Source organism: Microcaecilia unicolor, chromosome 4 (genome assembly GCF_901765095.1).
Source record: "Microcaecilia unicolor chromosome 4, aMicUni1.1, whole genome shotgun sequence".
NCBI classification, from domain to species: Eukaryota; Metazoa; Chordata; class Amphibia; order Gymnophiona; family Siphonopidae; genus Microcaecilia; species Microcaecilia unicolor.
This window is the reverse complement of record NC_044034.1, coordinates 29,783,092-29,808,266: the sequence shown is the minus strand read 5'-3', so window position 1 is coordinate 29,808,266 and position 25,175 is coordinate 29,783,092. Positions and strand designations below refer to the sequence as shown.

Sequence of the window (25,175 nt, the reverse complement as noted above, 5' to 3'; positions counted from 1 at the left end):
AACATTAAGAATAGTCGTACTGGGTCAGACCAGTGGTCCATCCAGCCCAGTATCCTGCTTCCAACGGTGGCCAATCCAGGTCACAAGTGCCTGGCAGAAACCCAAACTTTGGGCATGAGGATTTATACCAACTGAAACCTGGTGTAAATCCTTGCGTGTAAGTTAGACATGGCTCCCTGGTATTCAGTAATACTGTGTGGATCTGTAGTGAACGCCATTGACCTACCCATGCCCCCTTTTGAGTTGTGCCCTTTATAGCATAGCGCCTTGCAAGATGCGTGCACAAATCCTAATTGGAGCCAATTAACTGCAATAATTGATTGTTAGTGCCCAATTATTGCTTGATAATGGCCTCACTGCACGATTAAATTGTGCGCAAAACTTGGACATGCGTCCAGATTTGGGCGCCATATATAGAATCGGTCATAGCATAATAAGGGACACAGCACGTGGTTAATGCTTGGGAGCACCACTACTGCCCAAAATGTAAAGATATTTTGCAGTAGGTTCCATGATTCCACGTCATTCAGGGGACACAGCATGGTCAGAGAACAGTTGTGGAAGCGTTAGATGCAGTGGTGTGCTGGAGCTGGCTTGCACTGGCTCGCAAGAGCCGGTTGTTAATTTTTTACCATCTTGCGAGCCGGTTGTTCTTCAGTGCGAGCCGGCTCTCCTCCCTCCCTCCCCCGAGCTACAGGGTCCCAGGCTCCAAGTCCAGTGTGCGTACCTGAAGAAGGCAACCACCCTGGTTGCCCAGTGGATTCTTCAGGATAGGCAGGAAAGATCCCCAGTCTCGCCTGCCCGCTGCCGGCGCTGACCCACCACCGCTGCCGGATCGCTCTTTAAAAATGGCCGCCGTGACTTCCAGCGGCAGCCTCGCAAGACTTCTGCTGAAGTCTTGGAGGCTGCCCTTGTAAGTCTCGGTGGCAATTTTGAAGAGCGATGCAGTAGCGCTGCGGGAGAGTCAGCGCCAGCAGCGGGCAGGAAAGACTGGGGATCTTTCCTGCCTGCCCCGAAGAATCTACTGGACAACCAGGTTGCCTTCTTCAGGTATGTACTGGACTCAGAAACTGGGACCCTGTAGCTCGCGCAGGGCAGGGCATGGGTGGGGGAGGAGGAGAAGAGCAGAGCCGGCTTGCCTTGCACCACAGAATCTCAGTCTTCCTGGAGAGAATAATGCATTGCCCCCCTCTCAGGCTCTCTTCCCGGCTATAGCCAGCTCTCCAATTTGGGGGGGGGGGGGGAACGACACAGAGGTCGACCGGGGAGGGAGCCCGTTGTGGGGGGGGCGCAGAGGTGGACCAGGGAGAGAGCCTGTTGTTAAAAATTTACCAGCACACCACTGGTTAGATGCCTAGCATGTTATAGGCTATTTATGGCCTGAGCCCTTACTGCCAGCCATTGACCTAGCGGTAAGGGCTCACGCGCTACCTGCGCAGTAAGCACGCAGTGTGCGCCAACATGGCCATGCTGACGATTACCGCCGGGAACACCCCCCCCCCCAAATGGTAGGAAATAGAAAAATATTCTCTATCATGGGATTCGGCGTTCGCCAAACACGAAATTACTGCCAGGTGCAAGTGCTATCCCAGCGGCAGTGCCAATTTAGCACGTGCTACCCTTGCATTAGCCCTCCTAGGCCTTTGTAAAAGGGCCCCCAGGTTCCCTCGCATTAACTCTCTTCAGGTACTACATAGTAACGTTCACACATGACCTGCAGTAAAAAAAAAATAGAGGGTCAAAAGATGCCACATGAAATCTGGGTTTAGCATGTAGTAAAATCCTGGATTAGAATGTGATAAGCCCAAATTCTTACGTACTGTATTAAAAGAGCCATACCTCAGGTGACATGCTGAGTATCTGCTGTGAGTGTGTCACCGTCACAAGTTGGTGATATCCTCTAAGGTAGACCAAACAAAGTCAAGTAGAGTCTGACCAAAGGATGAATCCAACACTGGAGCTGTTATGTAGAATTGCTTTATTGATGCTGATATTGTGAGACCCGACACGGTCCATGTTTCGGCGTCACGAGACTCCTACATCAGGGGTCAAATAAATAATTCCTCAGGAAAAGCCTTTATTCCAAATCAGTCAAGAAATAGCAAAGCGAGGAACTCTACTATATCCAAACAGATAGACCGACACTAACAAATTCCGTGGGGTCTGCATGTATTCTTTGAATAAAGGTTTGGATATATTACAGTTCCTCGGTTTGTTATTTCTTGACTGATTTGGAATAAAGGTTTTTCCCGAGGAATTATTTGACCTATGATGTAGGCGTTTCATGATTATGAAACGCGGACCATGTCGGGTCCCTCAATATCAGCATCAATAAAGCATTTCTACATAACAACTCCCAGTGTTGGATTCGTCCATTGATCAGCCTCTACTTTACTTTGTTTGGTCTTCTTGACGTAGAGTCTCTTCCTGTTTTCGTTTTGTCCCCTGAGGTAGAACACTTTGAATGCATGTGCATCCTGGGAGTAACTGTATCAATAAAACCCAGACCCCTTTATGTTGCTACAAGTGATGGACTTACCCGTCCTAAAGTAGGTAGCCAGAAAAGATGTCTGAATCAGACGGCCAGCTCTCGCCAGGATGTGGTCTGAATGTCACATTTCACTGCATCATCTGTTCCTTTTGAACATTTCTATTGTTAATGCACCCCCCCCAAAGGATTTAGGTGTGATATGTATTCCGTTTCCTTTTCTTATTTCTTCACCATTTTTGTAATACCTTCCTCTCCTTTTGTCACTTGGCAGCCGTTAGGTTTTTTTGAGAACTATCTCATGATCTCGCCGCTGTTACCTACTCAAGCGGCTGTTGCTCGCCTGACGACAACCTCCGTACAGTGAAGGTTCGCTGACCCTACTTTCTTGTATTTCTGCAGGCACTTCCTGTTCAAACCTGGAGGCACCTCACCGCTCTTTTGCACGACTTCGCCAGGGTACCCCCTGACTTCCAGCACTGTGTATTCCCCTCCACCCAGACCCCTGCCCAGAAGTACATTCTCTAGACCCGCCTTTAATCTGAAGAAACCATACAAATACTGCAACTGGAAATGCACCGCCCTGAGTGCCATTATCATCTCCGTCACCCTGGTGATTCTTCTGGCGTATTTTATTGGTAAGCTTCTGTCACTTTTTTCTTAAGATGGTTTTTTTTTTTTAACCCTTGTGCTCTGTTTCTAGCAGTGACTCTCATCACTTGTCGCTCAGTAAGCTTCTGGTGTAATCAAGTGAGAGCAGCTGTTAAATGTTATCCTTTTTTTTTCACCTTATGATTTAAAATGCCAGAAAAAAAGATGACGGGGTATGTGCCAAACAATTGCAAATTTTGCATTCTACTTTTTGTGCATGCGAAAGAGGAAGAGAAAAATTTACAGCCTGCAAAATTTAACCAGAAAAAAAAAGCACCAAGGGCCTTCAAGACTGGATAAGTATCAAACCTTTAATGAAGGACCTGACCCGGGCTGTGTTTTGGCATAACGCCTGCGTCAGGGGTCAGCCTTTGTTATGCACCTTGAGTGAGATCTTCTAATGCCCCCCCCCCCCTAATCAAGTCACACTGAAATTTTCAGAGGTGACTGCCCTATTTGTGGCACATTACAAGATCTCACTCATGGTATATTTATTTATTTATTTCTTGCATTTGTATCCCACCTTTTTGCAGGCTCAATGTGGCTTACAATACATCATGAGTGGTGGAAATATAATAGAAAGATAGACATTTAGTTTACAGAAGTATCACGGTAACTTAACATTAACAGGATAGTAGTATAACAAGCAGATATTATAAGGCAGTTCTGAATATCTGTGGAGGAGTCATGTATGTTTACATTTGTTGATCTTTGTGGTATGCTTTTTTAAAGAGATGGGTCTTCAGTACTTTTCAGAAGTTCGTTGGTTCGTAAGTCGTAAGACTGACCCCTGATGCAGACATTATGCCAAAACACGGCCTATGTGGAGACCTTTGTTAAAGGTTTGATGGTTGCAGTCTTGAAGGTGCTTTTTTCTGGTTAACTTGTTCTTCTGTACTGTGGATTGCCTCTCTTGTCTGCTGCTGCATGCAAACTTTAGCCATGAAAAAATGTGCAAAAGAAATAAGACAATTGTACCTTACTGAGCTGCAAAGTCACTTCCTTAGTAATTTGCCTGATAAAAGTAAGCTTCTTTGCATACATTTGCTTTCCAGCAATTTATTAACTATTGATTTAAATTGAATTTTGAGTGCAGAAGACTACATATGAAATTTTACTTTTGCAAAGAAAATAACCTTCACAAACATGGTTCTGTGCGCTAAGGTACCCTTCCTTAGCGTCCCTCTGGACCGGCCCAGGGTTGAATTGATGGGTTGTGCACGCCTTCCAGCAGGTGGAGACTGAGAAACTTCTGACTCTAGAGAGCCAATAAGAGGTCTGGCCATGTGACCCTAGCCTCAGTATTTTCTGTCTCCAGCAGGCAGGAGGTGAGCCCATTAGTCTTTCTCTCTCTCTCTCTCTCTCTCTCTCTCTTTCTTTACTTGATAAAAAAAAAAGGGGAATTGCTATCTTCTGTACCTGGGGAATCTTGTTGAGAGGCTAGGAGATAAAGGTTTTTTCTTCTCCAGCTTCTAGGGTGGTAAACTCGGGGGTTCCCGGGTCCCTTCCCCCTTCCTCCCCATCTCCCTTGGTTGTCAGGGAAGGTCCAACCCTTTCGGAGGAAAGGTGTTTTAGCCTTTGGGAGAGGCAGCCACTTCTTTAGTTGTAAAACAAAAACAACCCCCCCCCCCAAAAAAAAACCTCCCCAAGACACAAACAAGCAGTCGGCTCCGTCGTGCTGTACTGGTTTTCTGGTGGCATTGCTTGCTCTTCAATTCCTCCCGCCTCTCAAAAAAAAAAAAGTTCCATGACGCTCACACTAGCAAGCCGGTCCGAAGGGACTAAAGGAAAGCAAATTAGCAGGTAAGGTCTAATTTCTCCTTTTATGAAAGCATCTTTGCCACTTAGGGATCCTTTTACTAAGCTATGGTAAAAGGGGGCCTGCGCTAGCGACTTTCGCTGAGTGTCCCCTTTTACCGCAGCAGGTAAAAGGTTCTTTTGTTCTGGAAAAGAAATGACTGTGCAGTAAGTGAACTACTTCCCATGCAGCCATTATTTTTTTTTAGGGGGGGGGGGGGGGAGGCCTACCACCACCCATTGAGGTGACGGTAAGGGATCCCATGCTAACCTGGCGGTAACCGGGCAACACATGGTGCTGCCCGATTACCGTAGGTAAGCACCGGCGCTACAAAAATAGAAAAATGGCGCAGGAAATGGCGAACACTGTGGGTGGGAGCTATTGCCAGGCTCCTGCGGTAGCCCAGCAGTAGTTCCAGATTGGCGCGGCAAGCCTGTTGCCTCGCACCAACCCTTTAGTAAAAAGGGCCCAGCAATGCCAGGTTAATGTGTGAAAACAGGCTAATGTGCAGTTGTGTTAAGTTGTTTTGCAGTACTTTCCCTGTTATTACGCAGTAAACCACGTGGTAATGAATTTCTCCGTGTTTTTTTTTCTCTTGGGGGTATAGCATGGGCGGGGAAGCATTAGCTAGCTAGTGTGTTATACTCAGTGGTGTGCTGGTAAATTTTTAACAACAGGCTCTCTCCCCGGTCCACCTCGGCGCCCCCCCCCCACCTCGGCGCCCCCACATCCACCTCTGCGCCCCCCCCCCCCCCGTCCACCACTGCGCCCCCAACCACCTCTGCACCCCCCCAAAAAAAAATTGCAGAGCTGGCTATACCCCGGGGGGGGGGGGGGGGGGCGCGGCCAACACATTACTCTCATCCAGGAAAAAAAATTAAATGATCCCAGGTTCCAATCTAATTCATGTTTAATATGGGATAAAATGCCATAAATAAGTAAATAAACATAAACTTTTAACGTTCAGCACCTGATTCTCAAAGTGGACATATTCCAAACACTATAATGAAAATAAAATTATTTTTTTTCTACCTTTGTTGTCTGGTGACTTTGCTTCTCTGATTCTGCTGCTCTCTATCTGTTCCCTTGACTCCGTTTCCAGGGCTTCCTTTCTATTTATTTCTTTTCTTTCCTCCTTTCTTCTTCATTTCTGGTCCTCCGCATACTTGACTGTACAGTGGATCCAGCTTCTGCCTATTTTCTCCATCCATGTGCAGTTTCTCTCCTCACTTCCTTTTCCCTCATCTAATCGCCTTCCTCTATCTTCCCTCCATGTCCAGAATTTCTCTTGCTCTCCCTGCCATCCATGTCCTGAAACTCTCCTCTCTCCCCTGCCCCTCTCTATCCATCCATACCCAGCAATTCTCTTCTCTCCCCTGCCCCCTCTGCCCATCCATGCCCAGCAATTCTCTCCTTTGCCCATCCATGCCCAGCAATTCTCTCCCCTGCTTCCCTCTGCCCATCCATGCTCAGCAATTCTCTCCCCTGCCCCCCTCTGCCCATCCATGCCCAGCAGTTCTCCCCCCTGCCTCCCTCTGCCCATCCTTGCCCAGCAGTTCTCTCCCCTGCCTCCCTCTGCCCATCCATGCCCAGCAGTTCTCTCCCCTGCCGCCCTCTGCCCATCCATGCCCAGCAGTTCTCTCCCCTGCCTCCCTCTGCCCATCCATGCCCAGCAGTTCCCCCCTCTGCCCATCCATGCCCAGCAGTTCTCTCCCCTGCTTCCCTCTGCCCATCCATGCTCAGCAATTCTCTCCCCTGCCCCCCTCTGCCCATCCATGCCCAGCAATTCTCTCCCCTGCTTCCCTCTGCCCATCCATGCTCAGCAATTCTCTCCCCTGCCCCCTCTGCCCATCCATGCCCAGCAGTTCTCTCCCCTGCCTCCCTCTGCCAATCCTTGCCCAGCAATTCTCTCCCCTGCCGCCCTCTGCCCATCCATGCCCAGCAGTTCTCTCCCCTGCCGCCCTCTGCCCATCCATGCCCAGCAGTTCTCCTCCCTCCCCTGCCCTCCTGCTCCCATCCAGGTCTAGCGATGTCCTTCGCCCCCCCATCCTCCCCTGCCGCTACCATCCGTCCGTTAATTACCTGCCTCGAAGCGCCGCATTATCTAAAGCCTGCCTGCTGCCCGTCTCCAGCTGCCTGCCTTCCCTGCTTGCTTCTCAGGAGTTGGTTCGCGCCCTTAGTCCCGCCGCGGGAAAAGGAAATGACGTCAGAATGACGTCAGAAGGCGGGACTAAGGGTGCGAACCAACTCCTGAGAAGCAAGCAGGGAAGGCAGGCAGCTGGAGACGGGCAGCAGGCAGGCTTTAGATAATGCGGCGTTTCGAGGCAGGTAATTGAAACGGACGGATGGGAGCGGCAGGGGAGGATGGGGGGGCGATGGACATCGCTACACATGGATGGAAGCGGGAGGGGAGGTAAGCATGGCGCCCTCCTGCCATGCTTACCTCGTGCAGTGGAGTCGGGCTCGCCCCCTACAACAACCGCTCGCAAGAGCTGTCAAAATTTAACAAGCGGCTTTTGCGAGCCGGTGCGAGCCGGCTCCAGCACACCACTGGTTATACTTACAGTACACTAACTGGCTAACACGCAATGGAGCTTGGAGAGTGAGAGTGGAGGAGTGGCCTAGTGGTTAGAGTATTGGTCTTGCAATGCAGAGGTGGCTGGTTCAAATCCCACTGCTGCTCCCTGTGATCTTGGGCAAGTCACTTAACCCTGCCTCAGGTACAAACTTAGATTGTGAGCCCTCCTGGGACAGAGAAATATCCAGAGTACCTGAATGTAACTCACCTTGAGCTACTACTGAAAAAGGTGTGAGCAAAATCCAAATAAATTATTTGAGATTCTGTTGCTACTATTTGAGATTCTACATGGAATGTTGCTAGTCCACTATCAACATTCCATGTAGAAGCCTGCCCTTGCAGATCAGCAACGCGGCCACGCAGGCATCTGTTTCTGTGAGTCTGACATCCTGCTTGCTGCAGGTGAAGATCTTCTATTTACAAGGTATGCAGGAGGGACAGTTGTTGGGAATTTTCAGCTAGTGGGGCTTTGGAATCCCTGCTAACCACATCATAGATGTGCTGCTGCTGGGTGGGCCTGAGTGCAAAGTGGGTGGGCCTAGGCCCACCCTTGGCTACGCCACTGTTTTGTGGGCACCAACCCCCATTTAATGTTCCAGTCAAGCACTTAGTAATGTGCTAAGTATTCAAGAAATACAGGGGCTCTTTTACTAAGCCACGTAAGCGTTACACGTGCCCAACATGCGCCAAAATGGAGTTACCGCATGACTACCCGCGTGGCTCTAGCAGTAATTTCACTTTTACCGTGCGTCCAATATGCGTGGCCGAAAAACAATTTTTATTTTCAGCCGTATGTATTGGACGCACGCCAAGTGGCATTTGGCACGCGTAGGTCCTTACCACCCGGTTACCGCGTGAGACTTTACCGCTACGTCAATGGCTGGTGGTAAGGTCTCAGACCCAAAATGGACGCGTGGCAATTTTCATTTTGCCTAAAGTCCATTTTCCTCAAAAATTTGAAAAAGGCCTTTTTTACAGGTGCGCTGAAAAATGATTCTGCACACGCCCCAAACCCACGCTTACACTACCGCAGGCCATTTTTCAGCGCACCTTAGTAAAAGGACCCCACAGCTAGGTTTTGAGGGGACCACCAGTCAGCTGCCTCTGATCCCGCGGTCCCGTCAGTATGATCGATTTGTGGGAGGAAGGGCTTGTGATGGACTTTCTTCACAGGCTGGGAGAGATCGCTTTCGTTGTGCTCTGTGGTTTGTTGTTTGATGGCTCATCTCATCTGCAGAAGCTCAACGGTGAAACGAGATTCTCATTTTCTGTGGCTCGAAGAAGTGTGTATAATTGTAAATGCAAGCTCAAATGTTTCAACTAATTTCTTTTGGGTTTTGGCTGCTGTTAAACGAGAAATAGAATATGCTAATGTGAACTAACTTTCTGAGCTTCTGTTCAGATTCAGCTGCAAATAGCATAGAACTGCAAAATGGAAACCAGTTAATTAAAGCATGTACGATTGCAAGAAAGCTGCCAGCTGATGCTGGTAAATCATACAGCTGAGGGCTGATCTCAGGTCTCACCAGCTATTAAGTTGGAATCCCAGAGATCTGGGGATAAGGGAAGTTCTGCTTTCAGCACCCTGGTGATGTATTGGATCAGTGGAGATGAGATTGAGAGAGAAGGTCAGGTCTCAGTGTTGAAGGAGACTTTGCTTGCAGCTCTGAGTCAGGAGAGAATCTTTTTATGTGTGCTACAACGACCAAGGCAGGGCAGGAAAAATATAAGGGGCACACCTCCGATATAAAGACAACACTGAATTCCATAACGTACCGTGAGGATGTTCTATTATGAGCTGCTGTTTGGAATATAAATCTTAAAGCGAGGAGCAGCCACAGGAGGTGGAGGAACCTTCAATTGCTACGTCAAAGTAGAACAGCAAAACAAGGAGTAGGGTGATCTGGCCTTCGCAATAACCCAGGGAGACGTTGTGATATCCCCCTTCTCACTCAGGGTGACCGACTGCATAGTTCCCAGGCAACTCTTTATTCCAGCCCCTGGGCACACTTCTTCTAGCTTAATACTTTATGCTTTCATAGGTCTTCACACAGATACATGGGCTTAGTACTAGCTTCAATACTTTGGGGACTCCCAACCCCAGGCCTTGCAGCCTGCTCAGTACTTTGGACACACAGTCCTGGACACACAGTCCTCCCTTTGAACACACAGTTCTTTACAAGTACTGGGGACACACAGTCCAACACTAATGCTTTAGGGCCTTCTTACCCCAGGATTTTCAGCCTGCTTGTCTCCTTTGGACACCCAGTCCACCACAAGTCCATAAGGTTAGCCAGTATCTTCCAGGGAATCTCTCTTCTTCTGCTGCCAGCTCACTTCTCTTCCTTTCACAACTCAGGTGGGGTATAAAGGAGTTCATTAGCTACACAGGACCCAGCCCATAACCTCCTACACCTGTGGACATCCCAGGGCTCTCCCCGGTCCTAGCGACCTCCAGCTATTCTCCTACTAGCGCCCTCTAGTGGCCTACCCTGGATAGGACAGCCTCATACTTATCACAACGTATAAAGGTGTCTGAAAAAACATACACACAAACGATATATCTTAAAACAATTGTGGAACAGAAATTCTGAAATATTTGAAGTAACCCACTTACATGTGGACATACACTCATGCCATGTTTTAAGATATTATGCACATATTCTTAAAATCTTTAAATCTCTAGTTCTGTTAATTTTTATTAATTTTTTATGTTATATTTGTTAGTCCGGTTTTTCACTTTAGATGTATATGTGTGTGTTGTGATTCATATTTATATACAACTTTATATATCGTTTGTCTGTATGTTTTTTCAGACTCCTGAGGCAGGCGCCTAGGCGCCGAAACACAGCTGCTGTGTCAAGTCATTTTGTTTTGCTACTTAATACAGATTTCACCTTTATATGTCTCCCCGGGTTATTGCAAGGCCAGATCATCCTACTCCTTGTTTGCTGGAATATAAATCTTTACATTTTGGTGACTTTTGCTGTGACTTTCTTCTGGTGTGCCACTGGGAGAATAATTTGTATGTTGGTGAGAGGAGCATAGCCGCCGAGAGGGGGGGCAGGGGGGACAAAATTCCTCCCGGCCTGGGCCTCCAAGGGGGGGGCCCGGCGTCGCAGTCCCACCCGCCCTCCGTCGTCGACCAACTGCCCCCTGCATTGAAATCGCAGTCTCACCTCCGTGAAAGCAGCGCTACAGGCAGCAGAAAGCCTCCCTTCGGCCTTCCTTCCCTCCCTGTGTCCCACCCTCGTCTGATGTAACTTCCGTGAGGGCGGGACACAAGGAGGGAAGGAGGGCCGAAGGGAGGCGTTCTGCTGCCTTCAGCGCTGCTTTTACGGAGGTGAGACTGCGATTCAATGCAGGGGGCCCGGCCAGGTGGCGGACGGAGGGGGGGAGTGGTGGCGACCTCGGGGGGGGGGGATGGAGGGGGAGCGGCGACGGCGACCGTGGGAGGCGTGGCCCCGGGCCCGGCCCAGTCTCTTGGCGGCCCTGGAGAGGAGGAGACGAGGATGCTGGCAGGGTGCCTACGTGCTAGTCTGTAATGGTGTGCAAAGGACTAGATTCTATAAATGGCGCCTAAAAAAAAATCAGCGCCGCTAAAAATAGCACTTAGCGCTATTCTAAAACCTGCGTGTAACGTTAGGCGCGGTTTATGGAATAGCACTTAGTGGCAGGAACCACAACTACATTTAGGTATGACCACTTAACACCAGTGAAAACCTAGTGTAATCCCCTTGCATAAATTAGGCGTAGATCCCCCTAATCCTGTAACAACACACGCACATTGTAGGAACACCCCGATCCACCCATGCTCCTCCCATAGCCATGCACTAGAATTTACGCACACTTTTTTTTTTATAGAACTCGTGCAAAAAGTAATAATTGCCAATTAATGCCGGTAATTGCTTGTTATTCCCCAATTAGCACTGATTGGCTTGTTATTCAGTTAAGTTGCGCATGCAAATTTGAAACATGTCCAAATTTGCAAGCGCAACTCAGTGCCATATGTAGAATCCAGAGGATAGTGTGTAAATGCAAGGGGTGGGTGCGTGCGTATGGGTGGTGAATGGGCAGGGCTGCCATTTGCATGTAAAACTTCAAATTACACATGTCCCTGCCGCATTTACGCAACCACAGTTACATCAGGTCTATGAGTGGTTTTAAGTGCAGCTGTGTAAATATAGTGCACAAAAAAAAAAGGGGGAGGAATAGACCTCACGTGAACATGAGCAACAACAAAAAAGTGAGATAAATCCAAAGAGGCTATCAGGGAGTCTTTACGACTCGACATGGCCGTGTTTCAGCTCAAAAGCCTGCCTCAGGGGTCAGGTTAGTCTCTTATGTTATGGCAAAAAAAGCTTAACAAAAGAGTGTAGTCAGAGTCCAGGCTGTTGAATTCCTGTGAAATCCTCAGTAGGAAAAAAACCGCTGAGCTGCTGAAACCGGCTGACCGGCAGACATCAGTGACGTCAATTATGCCACAACATAAGAGAATAACCTGACCCCTGAGGCAGGCCTTTGTGCCGAAACACAGCCGTGTCGGGTCGTCCTCTTGCTGTTTGCATTAAAGACTTCTTGAATATCCTCTTTGGATTTACCTCACTCTTTTTGTTTCCTGTAAATATAATGCAAACCAGAACCGTCTCTAATGGAATCTGGGTGCCCAAATGCTATTATAGAAATGACTCTGACTGCATGGCCATCGGGGCACCTAAAACGGAGACGCCCAGTTTTAGAATTGTCGCCTCAGCATTTTCTTAGTTCTGGAACTGACGATCATCCCAGTATATGCATAAGACCATTTAATACTGGAAAGAGCAGATTTCAGCATCTGCCAAGAGACAGCAATGGCCAAGTGCCAGGAATGATGGTCAGGCTGAACCTCTGTAATTATGAACCGTAATTACTGATTTCTAAAGGACCTATCAATTATTAAGAATGAAATTAATGTGTTCAGCTCGGAACAAACATATTTAACAAAGGGCTTCTCTGTAACAGACTATCCGATTTAATCAGCGGGCAAAAGAGACGCAGATATTTAATTAGATTTTAATGAAAAATTGTGTTTAATTTTGAGTGTAATCAATTATTAATTACCACATTGAGGAGATCTGGCTGGGTTTAGTAATTAACTCATTTAAAAATTATGAATAACCTTTTCATTCGTAATTATTTTCTACACGTTATCACATCGCAGCTTAGAAATGGTATATTCCTCAAAAAAAAGAAAAACAACCCCCAAAAAAAGACAACAGGAGTAATCAACAGATTCAACTTTACTTACAGAATCGTCTGTATTTACCATATATACTCGAATATAAACCCATCCGATTATAAACCAAGATAACACTTTTCTCCTAAAAAAAGGGAGGGGAGAAATATGAACTCCAATATAAACTGAGGGTTTATATTCAAGTATTCCTCTGTTACCCCCCCCCCCTCCCCCATGGTGCCTGGCATTCCTTCCCTTCCTTCCCCCACCTTCCATGGTGGCCCTCCATTGCCGCCCCCTACTTCTCTCCCACCCCAGACCCATCCATAGGCCCCCTCCAGGCCTACTGTATCATTCTGGTGGTCTAGTGGAGAGTCGGGTTGGGAGAGATTCTCACTTGTTCCTACCCGTACCGTCTTCCTCATTCAAAATGGCTGCTGTGACTTCCAGTCCCTGCCATGATTTCCAGCTCCTGCCTCGATTCTCCACTAGATGACCAGTGCAATATGGTAGGCCTGGGAGGCCTACGAATACGTTCGGGAGGGGACTTTCTCTGTTTGGGAGAAGGGAAGGAGAAGAGGTGAAGGGAGGGGAGTAGAGCTGACGGTAAAGAAGGAACCCATGGGGCGGAGAGGGAGAGGAAGGGAAGAAATGTCATACACAAGAGGGGAAGGGGTAAGGGGGAGGAATACCAGACAGACTCAATTATAAACCGAGATTTTTGGCCAAAAAACTCTGTTTATATTCTAGTGTATACGGTAATCCCTTTCTGCCGTCTGAACCTAGCTATTGCATGCAGAAGTGAAGCCTGCACATTTATTCGGAGGAACAGGGGTGATATGATACAGACGTTCAAATACTTGAAAGGAATTAATCTGCAAAAAAATCTTTTCCGGAGATGGGAAGGCGGTAGAACGAGAGGACATGAAATGAGATTGAAGGGGGGCAGACTCAAAAAAGATGTCAGGAAGTATTTTTCACGGAGAGGGTGGTGGATGCTTGGAATGCCCTCCTGCGGGAGGTGGTGGAGATGAAAACGGTAACGGAATTCAAACATGCGTGGGATATGCATAAAGGAATCCTGTGCAGTAGGAATGGATCCTCAGAAGCTCAGCCAAAATTGGGTGGCGGAGCAGGTGGGGGAAGAGAGTTTGGTGGTTGGGAGGCGAGGATAGTGGAGGGCAGACTTATACGGTCTGTGCCAGAGCCGGTGATGGGAGGCGGGACTGGTGGTTGGGAGGCGGGAAATACTGCTGGGCAGACTTGTACGGTCTGTGCCCTGAAAAAGGCAGGTACAAATCAAGGTAAGGTATACACATATGAGTTTATCTTGTTGGGCAGACTGGATGGACCATGCAGGTCTTTTTCTGCCGTCATCTACTATGTTACTATGAGGCATATTTTCAAAGCACTTAGCCTTCCAAAGTTCCATAGGTTTCTATGGAACTTTGGAAGGCTAAGTGCTTTGAAAATATGCCTCTATGATTTCCAGCATGGTCAGCTGAGCACTATCAATGAATGGGAAATAAAGATTCAATCCTTCTTTTTACAACTTCCATCTCATCCGTACCTGTATTTATTCTGCCAGAAGCACTGAAGAGAGAGTTGGGAAATCATGACTAGGTTTGCATCTTTATTTATTTATTTATTTATTTATTTACAGCATTTATATCCCACATTTTCCCACCCACGGGCAGGCCCAATGTGGCTTACAGTAATTTACAAAAGCATACATCAAATCTTCAACAAACAGTCAACGGCATGGTAGGGAAAGGGACAAGTGAGTAATAGCAGAGGTGGGAAAATATGGATATGACAATGTCCGGTTCAATTGGCAATAGTACCACTTTCGTTTTTACAGATCACCGGCCCAGTTAGCTTGGTCATTGACTAGTTACTAATACTGTATTTTAAGTCATCTTTCATTTTGAGTGGCATGGGAATGCGGAGGGTAATTTTTATAACAGGACGCCTACTAAAGTTGCCGTTTATGGTGCCTGTTGTAAGCCTTTTCCGTAAAGAATAGCGGATACCCTACTTTTCTTCATAAAATACTAGCTCAGGTGGCAGAACACACGTGTACATTAGAGACACAATCGCTTACACCAGCCCTTTAGCTGGTGTAAGTGCCCATGGAGTATTGTGTTCAGTTTTGGAGGCTTGTATCTCGCTATGGATGTGAAAAGACTTGAAGTGACGAAAATGGTGTGGGGTTTGCGCCAAAAGATGTATGAGGAGAGACTTGAGGACCTGAAGGTGTACACCCTGGAGGAAATGAGAGACAGCGGTGATATGATACAGATATTCAAATATTTTAAAAGGTATTTAATTTACAAACAAACTTTTCCCAGAAATGGGGAAGGTGGTAGAACTAGAGGACATGAATTGAGTTTGCAGGGGGAGCCAGCTAAGGAATAATATCAGGAAGTACTTTTTCACAGAGAGGGTGGAATACCTTACTGCAGGAGGCAGTGGAGATGAAAATGGTAATGGAATTCAAAAATGTGTGGGAGGAACACAAAGGAACCCTGTATGGAAAGAATGGAACCTAACAAACTTAGCGGTGATTAGATAGTATTTCCAGTAATTGGGAAGCAAAGCCAGTACTGGGCAGACTTCTACGGTCTGTGCCCTGAAAATGACCAAGGACGAGTCAAGATCAAGTACGCGCATGTAGTATCACATCATACCTTAAGCTATGAGTTTATTTTGTGGGGCAGAATGGGTGGGCCATACAGGTCTTTATCTGCCGTCATCTACTATGTTCCTATGGGGCTCATTTTCAAAAGAGAAAACATCCAAAAAGTGGCATAAATCTGCATTTGGACGTTTTTCTCACAAAAACGTGCAAATTGGTATTTTTTTTAAACCAATTTTTAGATGTTTTTCTATGAAGTCCATCAGAAGATGTTGGTGGCCAGCAAACTAGTGCAGGAGGCGGCGGCATGGAAGCAACAGACTCTGCCGGAATTAAAGGCGATTCTGCGGAAATTGGACTATGTTCAGTTGATGTCTAAGCTGACTGCTGTGCGACTGGGTCGCCTGCTACCCTATCATCGAGTTTGGGATCCATACACGGGGTGGTTAGCACAACCGGACTCTACCTTGACAATCAACTAGGAGGGAGGGAGTGGAGGGGGGGAGGGGGGAAGTGGAGATATAAACAGTTGGTTAAAGCTATCCTGAAGATGTTAAAATTCTAAGTTGGAAAGTATCCGGCTGAATATTTGCACTTATATTATTATTATTATTACATTTGTATCCCACCTTTTTGCAGGCTCAATGTGGCTTACAATTCATCGTGGATACTGGAAATAGAAAAGAATGTACATTTGGTTTTACAGCAAGTTTTGGGTGCATGATTGTGAAATACATGATAGTGTTAAAGCCATAGACGTTAGGTGCATGATAGTGTGAAAGCAGAAGACATTAAAGAACATTCCTGAGTAACTTAAAGAAAGTAGAGTTACGCATGCTGTTCTTTATGATATGTTTTGTCGAAGAGATACGTTTTCAGGAGTTTGCAGAAAGTGGTCACTTCGTAGACCGATTTCATGTTACGTGGCAGCGAGTTCCAGAGCTGTGTGCTTGTATAGGAAAAGGTTGATGCATGTATTGATTTGTATTTCGAGCCTTTACATTTGGGAGGATGAAGATTGAGGAATGTGCGGGAGGATTTTTTGCATTTCTGGGTGGTAGTTCTATTAGGTCCGACATGTAGGCTGGGGCGTCACCATGGATGATTTTATGGACCAAGGTACAGAGTTTGAACGTGATGCGTTCTTTGAGTGTTTGATCTTTATTCAATAAAAATTTAATTAAAAAAAAGAAGTGTGCTCAAATCACAAGGGGGCATGCTAAGGACAGGATCTGGGTGTTCCTAACACTTGGGCCATTTTTTTGCCGTAACGAAACAAAACAAAGTCATCCAGGGCTATAAGTTGGCCGTTTTGGTCCAGACCTGTTGTATTGACAAATAAGCCACAAAAAAGTGCCCTAAATGAGCAGAAGGCCACTGGAAGGAATCAGGGATGACTTCCCCTTTCTCCCCCCCCCCCCCTTCCCCCCTCAAAAATGTGATTAAAAACATTACTTGCCAGCCTCTATGCCAACTTCAGATGTTATACTCAGGTCCATTAGAACAGCATGCAGGTCCCTGGAGTCGTCTAGTGGTGGATGCAGTGCACTGCAGACAGGTGTACCCAGGCCCATACCTCCTCCTACCTATTACACTTGTGATGGAAACGGTGAGCATAAGGGCTATTGTAGTGGTGTACAGTTGGGGGGTAGTGGGTTTTGGGGGGGCTCAGCAGAAAAAATAAGGGAGCAACAGTGACATGTGTACCTGGGAGCGTTTATTTAAAGTCCACTGCAGTGCCTTAGGTCTAAGATGCCCCATTGCTCTCCTGGGATGTCTGTGTGGTCAGTCTACTAAGAATGTTGGCTCCTGCTACATCCCAATGGCTTGATTTTGTGTGTTTTTCACTTGAACGGGGTGGGGTTTTTTTTTGTGAAAATGAACCAAAAAGATAAACACACAGAACACAAAAATATCTAGCAAATAGCTGTTTTTGAAAAATAGAGTTAGACGTTTTCTGTTTTGAAAACGGCTATATTCCCCACTTGAATTTTAGCAAAACGTCCAAAGTTGGAATTAAACGTCATATTGAAAATATCCCATCCACGTATGTCACTTACAGGAAGAATGTTTGAATATGAACCCTTGGAGTTAACATTCCCCGCCCCCTTTTTTAGGGGAAAAGTGTTATCTTGGTTCAGCTTGCCCACATGATTCTTATTGACGATCGTTATATATTGACCATGTTTCCCATTATCCTTATTGCTATCCCTAATCTTTTCCTCTCCATCTTCCTACGCCTACCTCCCAACGCTCATTTCCTTCTGCACCCAATCCCTCATGTTCAATTCACTTATCCGTTAACCCCATCAATTTTGCGTTTACTACAAACTGTATATTCTTCTTACGACTTTGTAATTCTTTATATTGTTTCTATGTAAGCCGCATTGAGCCTGCCATGTGTGGGAAAGCGCGGGGTACAAATGTAATAAATACATAAATAAATATTCAGATGGGTTTATATTCAAGTATATATGTTAAATACATTCGATTCTATAAGTAAAGTTGAATCTGTTGATTACCCCTGTTGTCCTCTTTTTTTTTTTTTTTTGACGGATGTACCATTTCTAGCTGCAGTGTGATAAGGTGTAGAAAATAATTACAAATGAAAAGGTTATTCATAATTTTTAAATGAGTTAATTAGTAAACCCAGCCAGATCTCCTCAATGTGGTAATTAATAATTGATTACACTCAAAATTAAACACAATTTTTCATTAAAATCTAACTCTAGATAAGAACATGAGAGTAGCCATACTGGGTCACACCAGTGGTCCATCTAGCCCTGTATCCTGCTTTCCAGACAGTGGCCAAGCCAGGTCACAAATACCTGGCAGAAACCCAAGGGTCCTTTTACTAAGGTGCGCTGAAAAATGGCCTGCGCTGTTGTAAGCATGTGTATTGGACGAGCACAGGTCCATTTTTCAGCGTGCCTATAAAAAAGGTCCTTTTTTTTTTCCTGGCTGAAAATGGACGTGTGGCCAAATAAAAATTGGCGCTTGTCCATTTTGGGCGTGATAACTTACCGCCACCCATTGACTTAACGATAAGGTCTTGCGCATTAACTGGGCGGCAATCATCACCGCGCACTGCCGATTACCGCCCGGTTAGCGCCACGCAGTAGAAAATAAAAAATATTTTCAGACATGCGTATCGGACACACGTAAAGAAATGGAATTACTGCCTGGGGCAACTGGGTGGCAGTGCCAAATTGATGCATGTTATTTTATTTATTTATTTAGATTTTGCTCACACCTTTTCAGTAGTAGCTCAAGGTGAGTTACATTCAGGCACACTGGATATTTCTCTGTCCCAGGAGGGCTCACAATCTAAGTTTGCACCTGAGGCAATGGAGGGTTAAGTGACTTGCCCAAGATCACAAGGAGCAGCAGTGGGATTTGAACCAACCACCTCTGGATTGCAAGACCAGTGCTCTAACCACTAGGCCACTCCTCCACTACAGCAACATTCTCTGTAGAATCTCAAATAGTAGCAACAGAATCTCCACTAGTAGCAACATTCTATGTTCCACTGCACTAACCACTAGGCTACTCCTCCACTAGCAACATTCCATGTAGAATCTCCAATAGTAGCAACATTCCATGTAGAATCTCCAATAGTATCTATTTTATTTTTGTTACATTTGTACCCTGTGCTTTCCCACTCATGGCAGGCTCAATGCGGCAGGCAATGGAGGGTTAAGTGACTTGCCCAGAGTCACAAGGAGCTGCCTGTGCCTGAAGTGGGAATCGAACTCAGTTCCTCAGGACCAAAGTCCACCACCCTAACCACTAGGCCACTAGGCCACTCCTCCACTGTTGCTACTATTTGAGATTCTACATGGAATGTTGCTATTCCACTAGCAACATTCCATGTAGAAGTCGGCCCTTGCAGATCACCAATGTGGCCGTGCAGGCTTCTGCTTCTGTGAGTCTGACGTCCTGCGCGGCCACATTGGTGATCTGCAAGGGCCGACTTCTACATGGAATGTTGCTAGTGGAATAGCAACATTCCATGTAGAATCTCAAATAGTAGCAACATTCCATGTAGAATCTCCAATAGTATCTATTTTATTTTTGTTACATTTGTACCCTGTGCTTTCCCACTCGTGGCAGGCTCAATGCGGCTTACATGGGGCAATGGAGGGTTAAGTGACTTGCCCAGAGTCACAAGGAGCTGTGCCTGAAGTGGGAATCGAACTCAGTTCCTCAGTTTCCCAAGACCAGAGTCCACCACCCTAACCACTAGGCCACTCCTCCACTCCGTAATAATAATCTGTTTAATATCTTACATTATTTTGATGTATAGTTATGATTTTGTTTTTTGGCAGCTAATTCCATGGAGCATACAACAAGGGGAGAAGGAGCACCTGGTGCAGCGACACCAGATTGACACAGCGAATGGATCTTTCCCTACTGTGTTCAAAGTGCCCCCACTCACCCTTTACTGCTGCCTTAAGTGTCAACTTCCCGCACAAACCCAAGGATTTTAACTAGTCCTGCCACGCCATGTCCCACCTCACTTTAGTCTCTCCAAACGTCTGGCCATCTCCGAGGCCTGCCCACTAACACCAGTAGCCCTTAGACCAGCATTTCTGTGTCTTGTGCGTTAGTTATACCTTTGAGGCATTTCAATGTCTCTATCATATCTTCTGTGTTTTCATATTTATGTCATTAAATCTTACTTCATAATATTTATAGCGCAGACTGATCCATTTTGATCCTTCTAAGTATACAACCTCCAGAACTGCTCAGAGACATTTCCAAGGCCTCGTCTGGAGTACTGCATCAACTTCTAAATGCCGTATCTTAAAAGAAACATGAACAAATTAGAGGCAGGTCAGAAAAGGGCTACCGAAAGGGGCAGAGTCTGTACCATAAAACCTCTGAAATGATTCTAGAAAAGAAGGGGCCGGGGTGGAGGGGAGAGATGATGGTAGAAGAATTCCCATACCTCAAATGTAAGAAGCCACTGCTCTTTAATGGAGAGGCAGTTCCAGAACTAGGAGTTCATGTCAAGAGGACACAGGTAACAACAAAGAAAGCAGAAGAAAACCAAAATAGACCAGATAAAAACCACAAAGAGTAAGAGCACCAAAAAAGTTTTATTGGGACTCTACACGGTCCGTGTTTCGGCCAAACGGCCTTCTTCAGGGGTCGGAGAGAACAAAAGAACAGCCAACAGATCAGCAAACAACACCTTGTTGCGGGAGACTCGGACCTTCTTTTTGTTGGTAAGAGGACACAGGTGGCAGGAATAACATACAGAAATATTTCTTTTTCCGAACAGCATTCCAGTGAATGCAGTGCACGCCAAATTAATAACAGAATTAAAGAAAGAACGGGTAGATCCTTAGATGTAAGGATAAAGCTTAAGAAGGAGTAGGCTCTGTAGTATTGCATCAGAAATGTGCAGAATAGATTGATCTCTTTCCTCTTGTCCTTATCTTCCCTGTTCATGTTTGGGGGGTGGGTGGGGGGGTTGGTTATGTTTTTTATGAATGTATTTACAAGTCAAAGGCAGGGCTATCTCCGAACTGCTGCAGTAGTGCAACTATTCATCTCCAATTGGTTCTAATAACAATCTTTAGATGCTTTCAAAACTTGTTTTTTTATTCTTTTAGAACATTTTGAAATATATCTGGAACGGATTCATTTCTTTCATTCTATCCAGAAACACCCCTGGCATAATTTTAGGACTTTTCCTCTCTTTTTTTTTTAACTCTCTCTGAAAGCCCTTACATCAGTGAGGATCAAGACATGTGCCTGGTTTAAGAAAAACCAGCTTTAATAAAGCTTGCACCTTTCCCAGCAAGAACATTGTCTCTTGTTCCTGTCCTTCATATCCTCATAACACATCCCGTCCTGTCCCTTTTCACACAAACGTTCTACATACATGACATCTCATGTTCACATTCCTACCTCTCATGTTTGCCAGTCTTCCTTTCCTAATTGTACCAGTGTAACGTTGCATCAGAGAGAGAGCGAGAGCGAGTACAGACCCCCATGTCTTCATTTCTAAAAGTGCTAATCTTTAAAAGCTGTACTAATTTTGGGCTTACCAAGGCAGAATGCAGATTATTTTTAAAATGAAAAACACCAGTATCATAATAAGGATGCGCTTTTCTTTAAAATATTATACTTATCTACAGTAATATCTTTTTATCAGAGGAGTAAACCAAAACAGCTTGTGCAGAATTTGGGAATAAAGCATTTCATTCTATTTACAGGCAGCTTTCCTTGGATCTTTTATGGGGCGGCAGGGTCCTTCCAAATCAATCATTTTACCTTCACAATTCCGCCACTCATGCCCCAGTACATGGAATGCTAAATCAAAGTTACTACTACTACTGCTTATCATTTCTAAAGCGCTACTAGACATACGTAGCGCTGTACAATTGAACATGAAGAGACAGTCCCTGCTCGACAGAGCTTACAATCTAATTAGGACAGACAAACAGGACAAATAAGGGATAAGGACAAAGAGTAGCAAGATTCCGTGCAGAATCCCAAAGAGTAGCAAGATTCCGGAATCCCAAGACTACTACTACTACTTATCATTTCTATAGCGCTACTAGACATACGCAGCGCTGTACACTTGAACATGAAGCGACAGTCCCTGCTCGACAGAGCTTACAATCTAATTAGGACAGACAAACAGGGCAAACAAGAGATAAGGGAATATTAAAGTGAGGATGATAAAATAAGGGTTCTGAACAAGTGAATAAGGGTTAGGAGTTAAAAGCAGCATCAAAAAGGTGGGCTTTTAGCTTAGATTTGAAGATAGTCAGAGATGGAGCTTGACGTACCGACTCAGGAAGTCTATTCCAGGCATATGGTGCAGCAAGATAAAAGGAACGGAGTCTGGAGTTAGCAGTGGAGGAGAAGGGTGCAGATAAGAGAGATTTACCCAGTGAACGGAGTTCCCGGGGAGGAATGTAGGGAGAGATGAGAGTGGAGAGTTACATTTATAAAAATAAAATGATCATTTTTAGTATGAAAATGGCCCATGTTAACTCTTGGTTCATGGTTTTCTCCTTGTTTAGTCACATACGTAACACTGTAGGATTAAACCAGTCAGTTGATTTGCATTCCACAATCTCCATCCAGATGTTCTCATTTAGGATCCTGTGCCTTGCTTTCCTCCAGCAACAATAAAACATTTAACACATCTTATATTTATTTAATCTGATTGTAGCCTGCCTTTCCTAGAAGTGCCTTATATAGGCCACAAAATAAATGAAGTAAATGAGGGACCCTTTTACTAAGCTGTGGTTGGCACTAGCGGGCACCTACCACATGCCACAAAAGCACTGCTGCAGGACACGCTGAGGCGTGTAAAAGTCTGCTCAGCCCAGATCTACTTCCCAACTACAGGAGTCGCCATCAAAGCCCACTCCTGCCTTGATCCTGATCTGGTTTTTTGCCATTTACGGGACCCAGACTGTAGAATTCTGCCTGGCATTGGTCTTGCTTCCCAACCTCTGAAGCTGCCGTCAAAGCTCACTCCAGCTACGCTTTAATTGGATTCCATCCTTTTTCTGTATAGTGTTTCCTCTGTGTTTTCCCCCACACATTCTTGAATTCCGTCACCATTTTCGTCTTCACAACCTCTTGCAGGACGGCATTCCAGGCATCCAGCATCCTTTTTATGAAAAAGTATTTCCTGACATTACTCCTAAGTCTCCCACCTTGCAACCTCAACTTATGACCTCTGATTCTCTCTCTTCCCATCTCTGAATACTTTGCATATTAATACCTTTTATGCTGCTGAATGTGTGAGCACATAGAAGTGCTGGCACATTCAGCAGGAACATCCATTTTACTGAGGAACATGTAAACAACATCACTTGAGGTTCTGCCTCTCAATGCTGGCACCTACTTGTCGAAGTGTCAATTTTATGAAGAACTGTTACTGTTAAGATCCTATTTAGGTGCGAGGTATTCTGCAGGTTCCAAGATTATTACTGGTAATGGAGTTCTTGAAAGCCAGAAGGTTAAGGGGATGTCATGGAGAAAAGAGCTACTTGTTTCAATAGAAAATGGAGAAAGACAGAGGTCATTGACATGAATGAGCAAAGGAGAGAGCTGTATCATGAAGAGAAAAGCAAAGGAACTCTCACTTTTGAAGATGTCAAAGTTAGACTCTTCACCAGGTCAGCTTAATTGGAGAATCTGGTACTTCTGCAACCTGGTACATGACACTAATGACAACCTGGGTAGAAAGGCTGGGTTAGAAGTTGTGAACAATGAACTGTTTACAGATCTTGATTTGTTGTTGCCATTTTCAGGGCACAGACCTTAGAAGTCTGCCCGGCACTGTCCTTATTCTGAAGTTGTCGAAGCCCCTGAAAAGCTCCACTGCAGCCCATCCAAATCTATTCAGCCACGATCAGGGCACAGACCGTAGAAGTCTTTCCCAGCACTGGCTTTGCTTCCCAATTAGTGGTGTCGCTACTTAATCTCCGCTAAGTTTCTTTGAATCCATTCCTTCCACACATTTTTGAATTCCGATACTATTTACTTTCACTGAGAGGGTGATAGATACCTGGAATGTGGTGGAGATGAAAATTTATTTATTTATTATCTCATTTGTACCCAACAGCATCAGGCTCAGGCTTACAGCGCACCACAGAGGCAGATGCCAATGCAGCAAAATTAAGCTAATACAACAGAAAACATACACAAGTACTATTGGGGAGGATGGGGAAGAGACGGAAGGAGCAGGGAAACCAGGAAAAAGGCGGGAAGGGTGGGTGCTATCCTAAAGGACCCGTCTTAAATACATAACTCCTGGAATACAACTTATATATGGACCTCATGGACTCTATTACCCTTCCCCTCTTTACCCTCACCCCTTTGTAATTACTATCCTTCCCATTCACCTTATTATACTTCGTTTGTTGTTTACCGGATTGGCGATTGCCTTTACAGTCTGATGTCAGCTACATTGAGCCTGCCGGTAGGTGGGAAAATGTGGGGTATAAATGTTATAAATAAATAAATAAATTTTCATCTCCACCACATTCCAGGTATCTACCACCCTCTCAGTGAAAAAAAAATACTTCCTGACATTCTTCTTGAGTTGGCCCTCCTTCAACCTTAATTCATATCCTCTGGTTCTACCACCTTTCCGCCTCTGGAAAAGGTTATAAAGGCAATTCTATAAGCTGACAACTAAATTTAGGCACCAGTAGTGCACCTCGATTATAGAATACTAGTGCTCAGGTCCGTAAATGGCACCAATAATTGGCAGTTACATTGCATTTGTGCTAGGCGCCAGTGGCGTAGCTACGTGGGGCCACGGGGACCTGGGGCCACGGGGACCTGGGTCCCCGTAGATTTGTCCCTGGACCCCCCTGCTGACGACCCTCTCGACCCCCCCCCTCCCGCCGCCAACCTGCCGTCGCCGTCGCCTACCTTTGCTGGCGGGGGACCCCAACCCCCACCAGCCAAGGTCCTCTTCTTCCGGCGCAAGGCTTCATTCTGTTTCTGTGAGTCTGACATCTGTGCAGGACATCAGACTCACAGAACGATGCCTTGTGCCGAAAGAAGAGGACCTTGGCTGGCGGGGGTTGGGGTCCCCCATCAACAAAGGTAGGCGACAGCAGCGGCGAGGGAGGGTTGGCGGCGGGTGGGGGGGGTCGAGACTCTCGGCGGGGTCGAGACTCTCGGCAGGGTCATCAGCGGGGGGGGGTCAAAGTTGTTGTTGGTGGTGGCAGCGGCAGGGGGGTCGGCAATGGCGAGGGGAGGTTGGCGGCGCCGGGGGGGGGCTAAAATGTGCCCCCGCACCTCGTGCTCTGGACCTCT

At 46.0% G+C, this 25,175-nt stretch overlaps 1 protein-coding gene across 1 annotated transcript in view; it reads left to right on the top strand.

Annotated features, from left to right (window-relative positions):
• TENM4 (teneurin transmembrane protein 4) overlaps window positions 1-25,175 on the top strand; it is a 1,172,733-nt gene that overhangs the window by 725,782 nt on the left and 421,776 nt on the right. Inside the window, 1 exon segment of the mRNA XM_030200091.1 lies at window positions 2,891-3,126. Within this exon segment, the coding sequence (XP_030055951.1) occupies window positions 2,891-3,126 (236 nt within the window).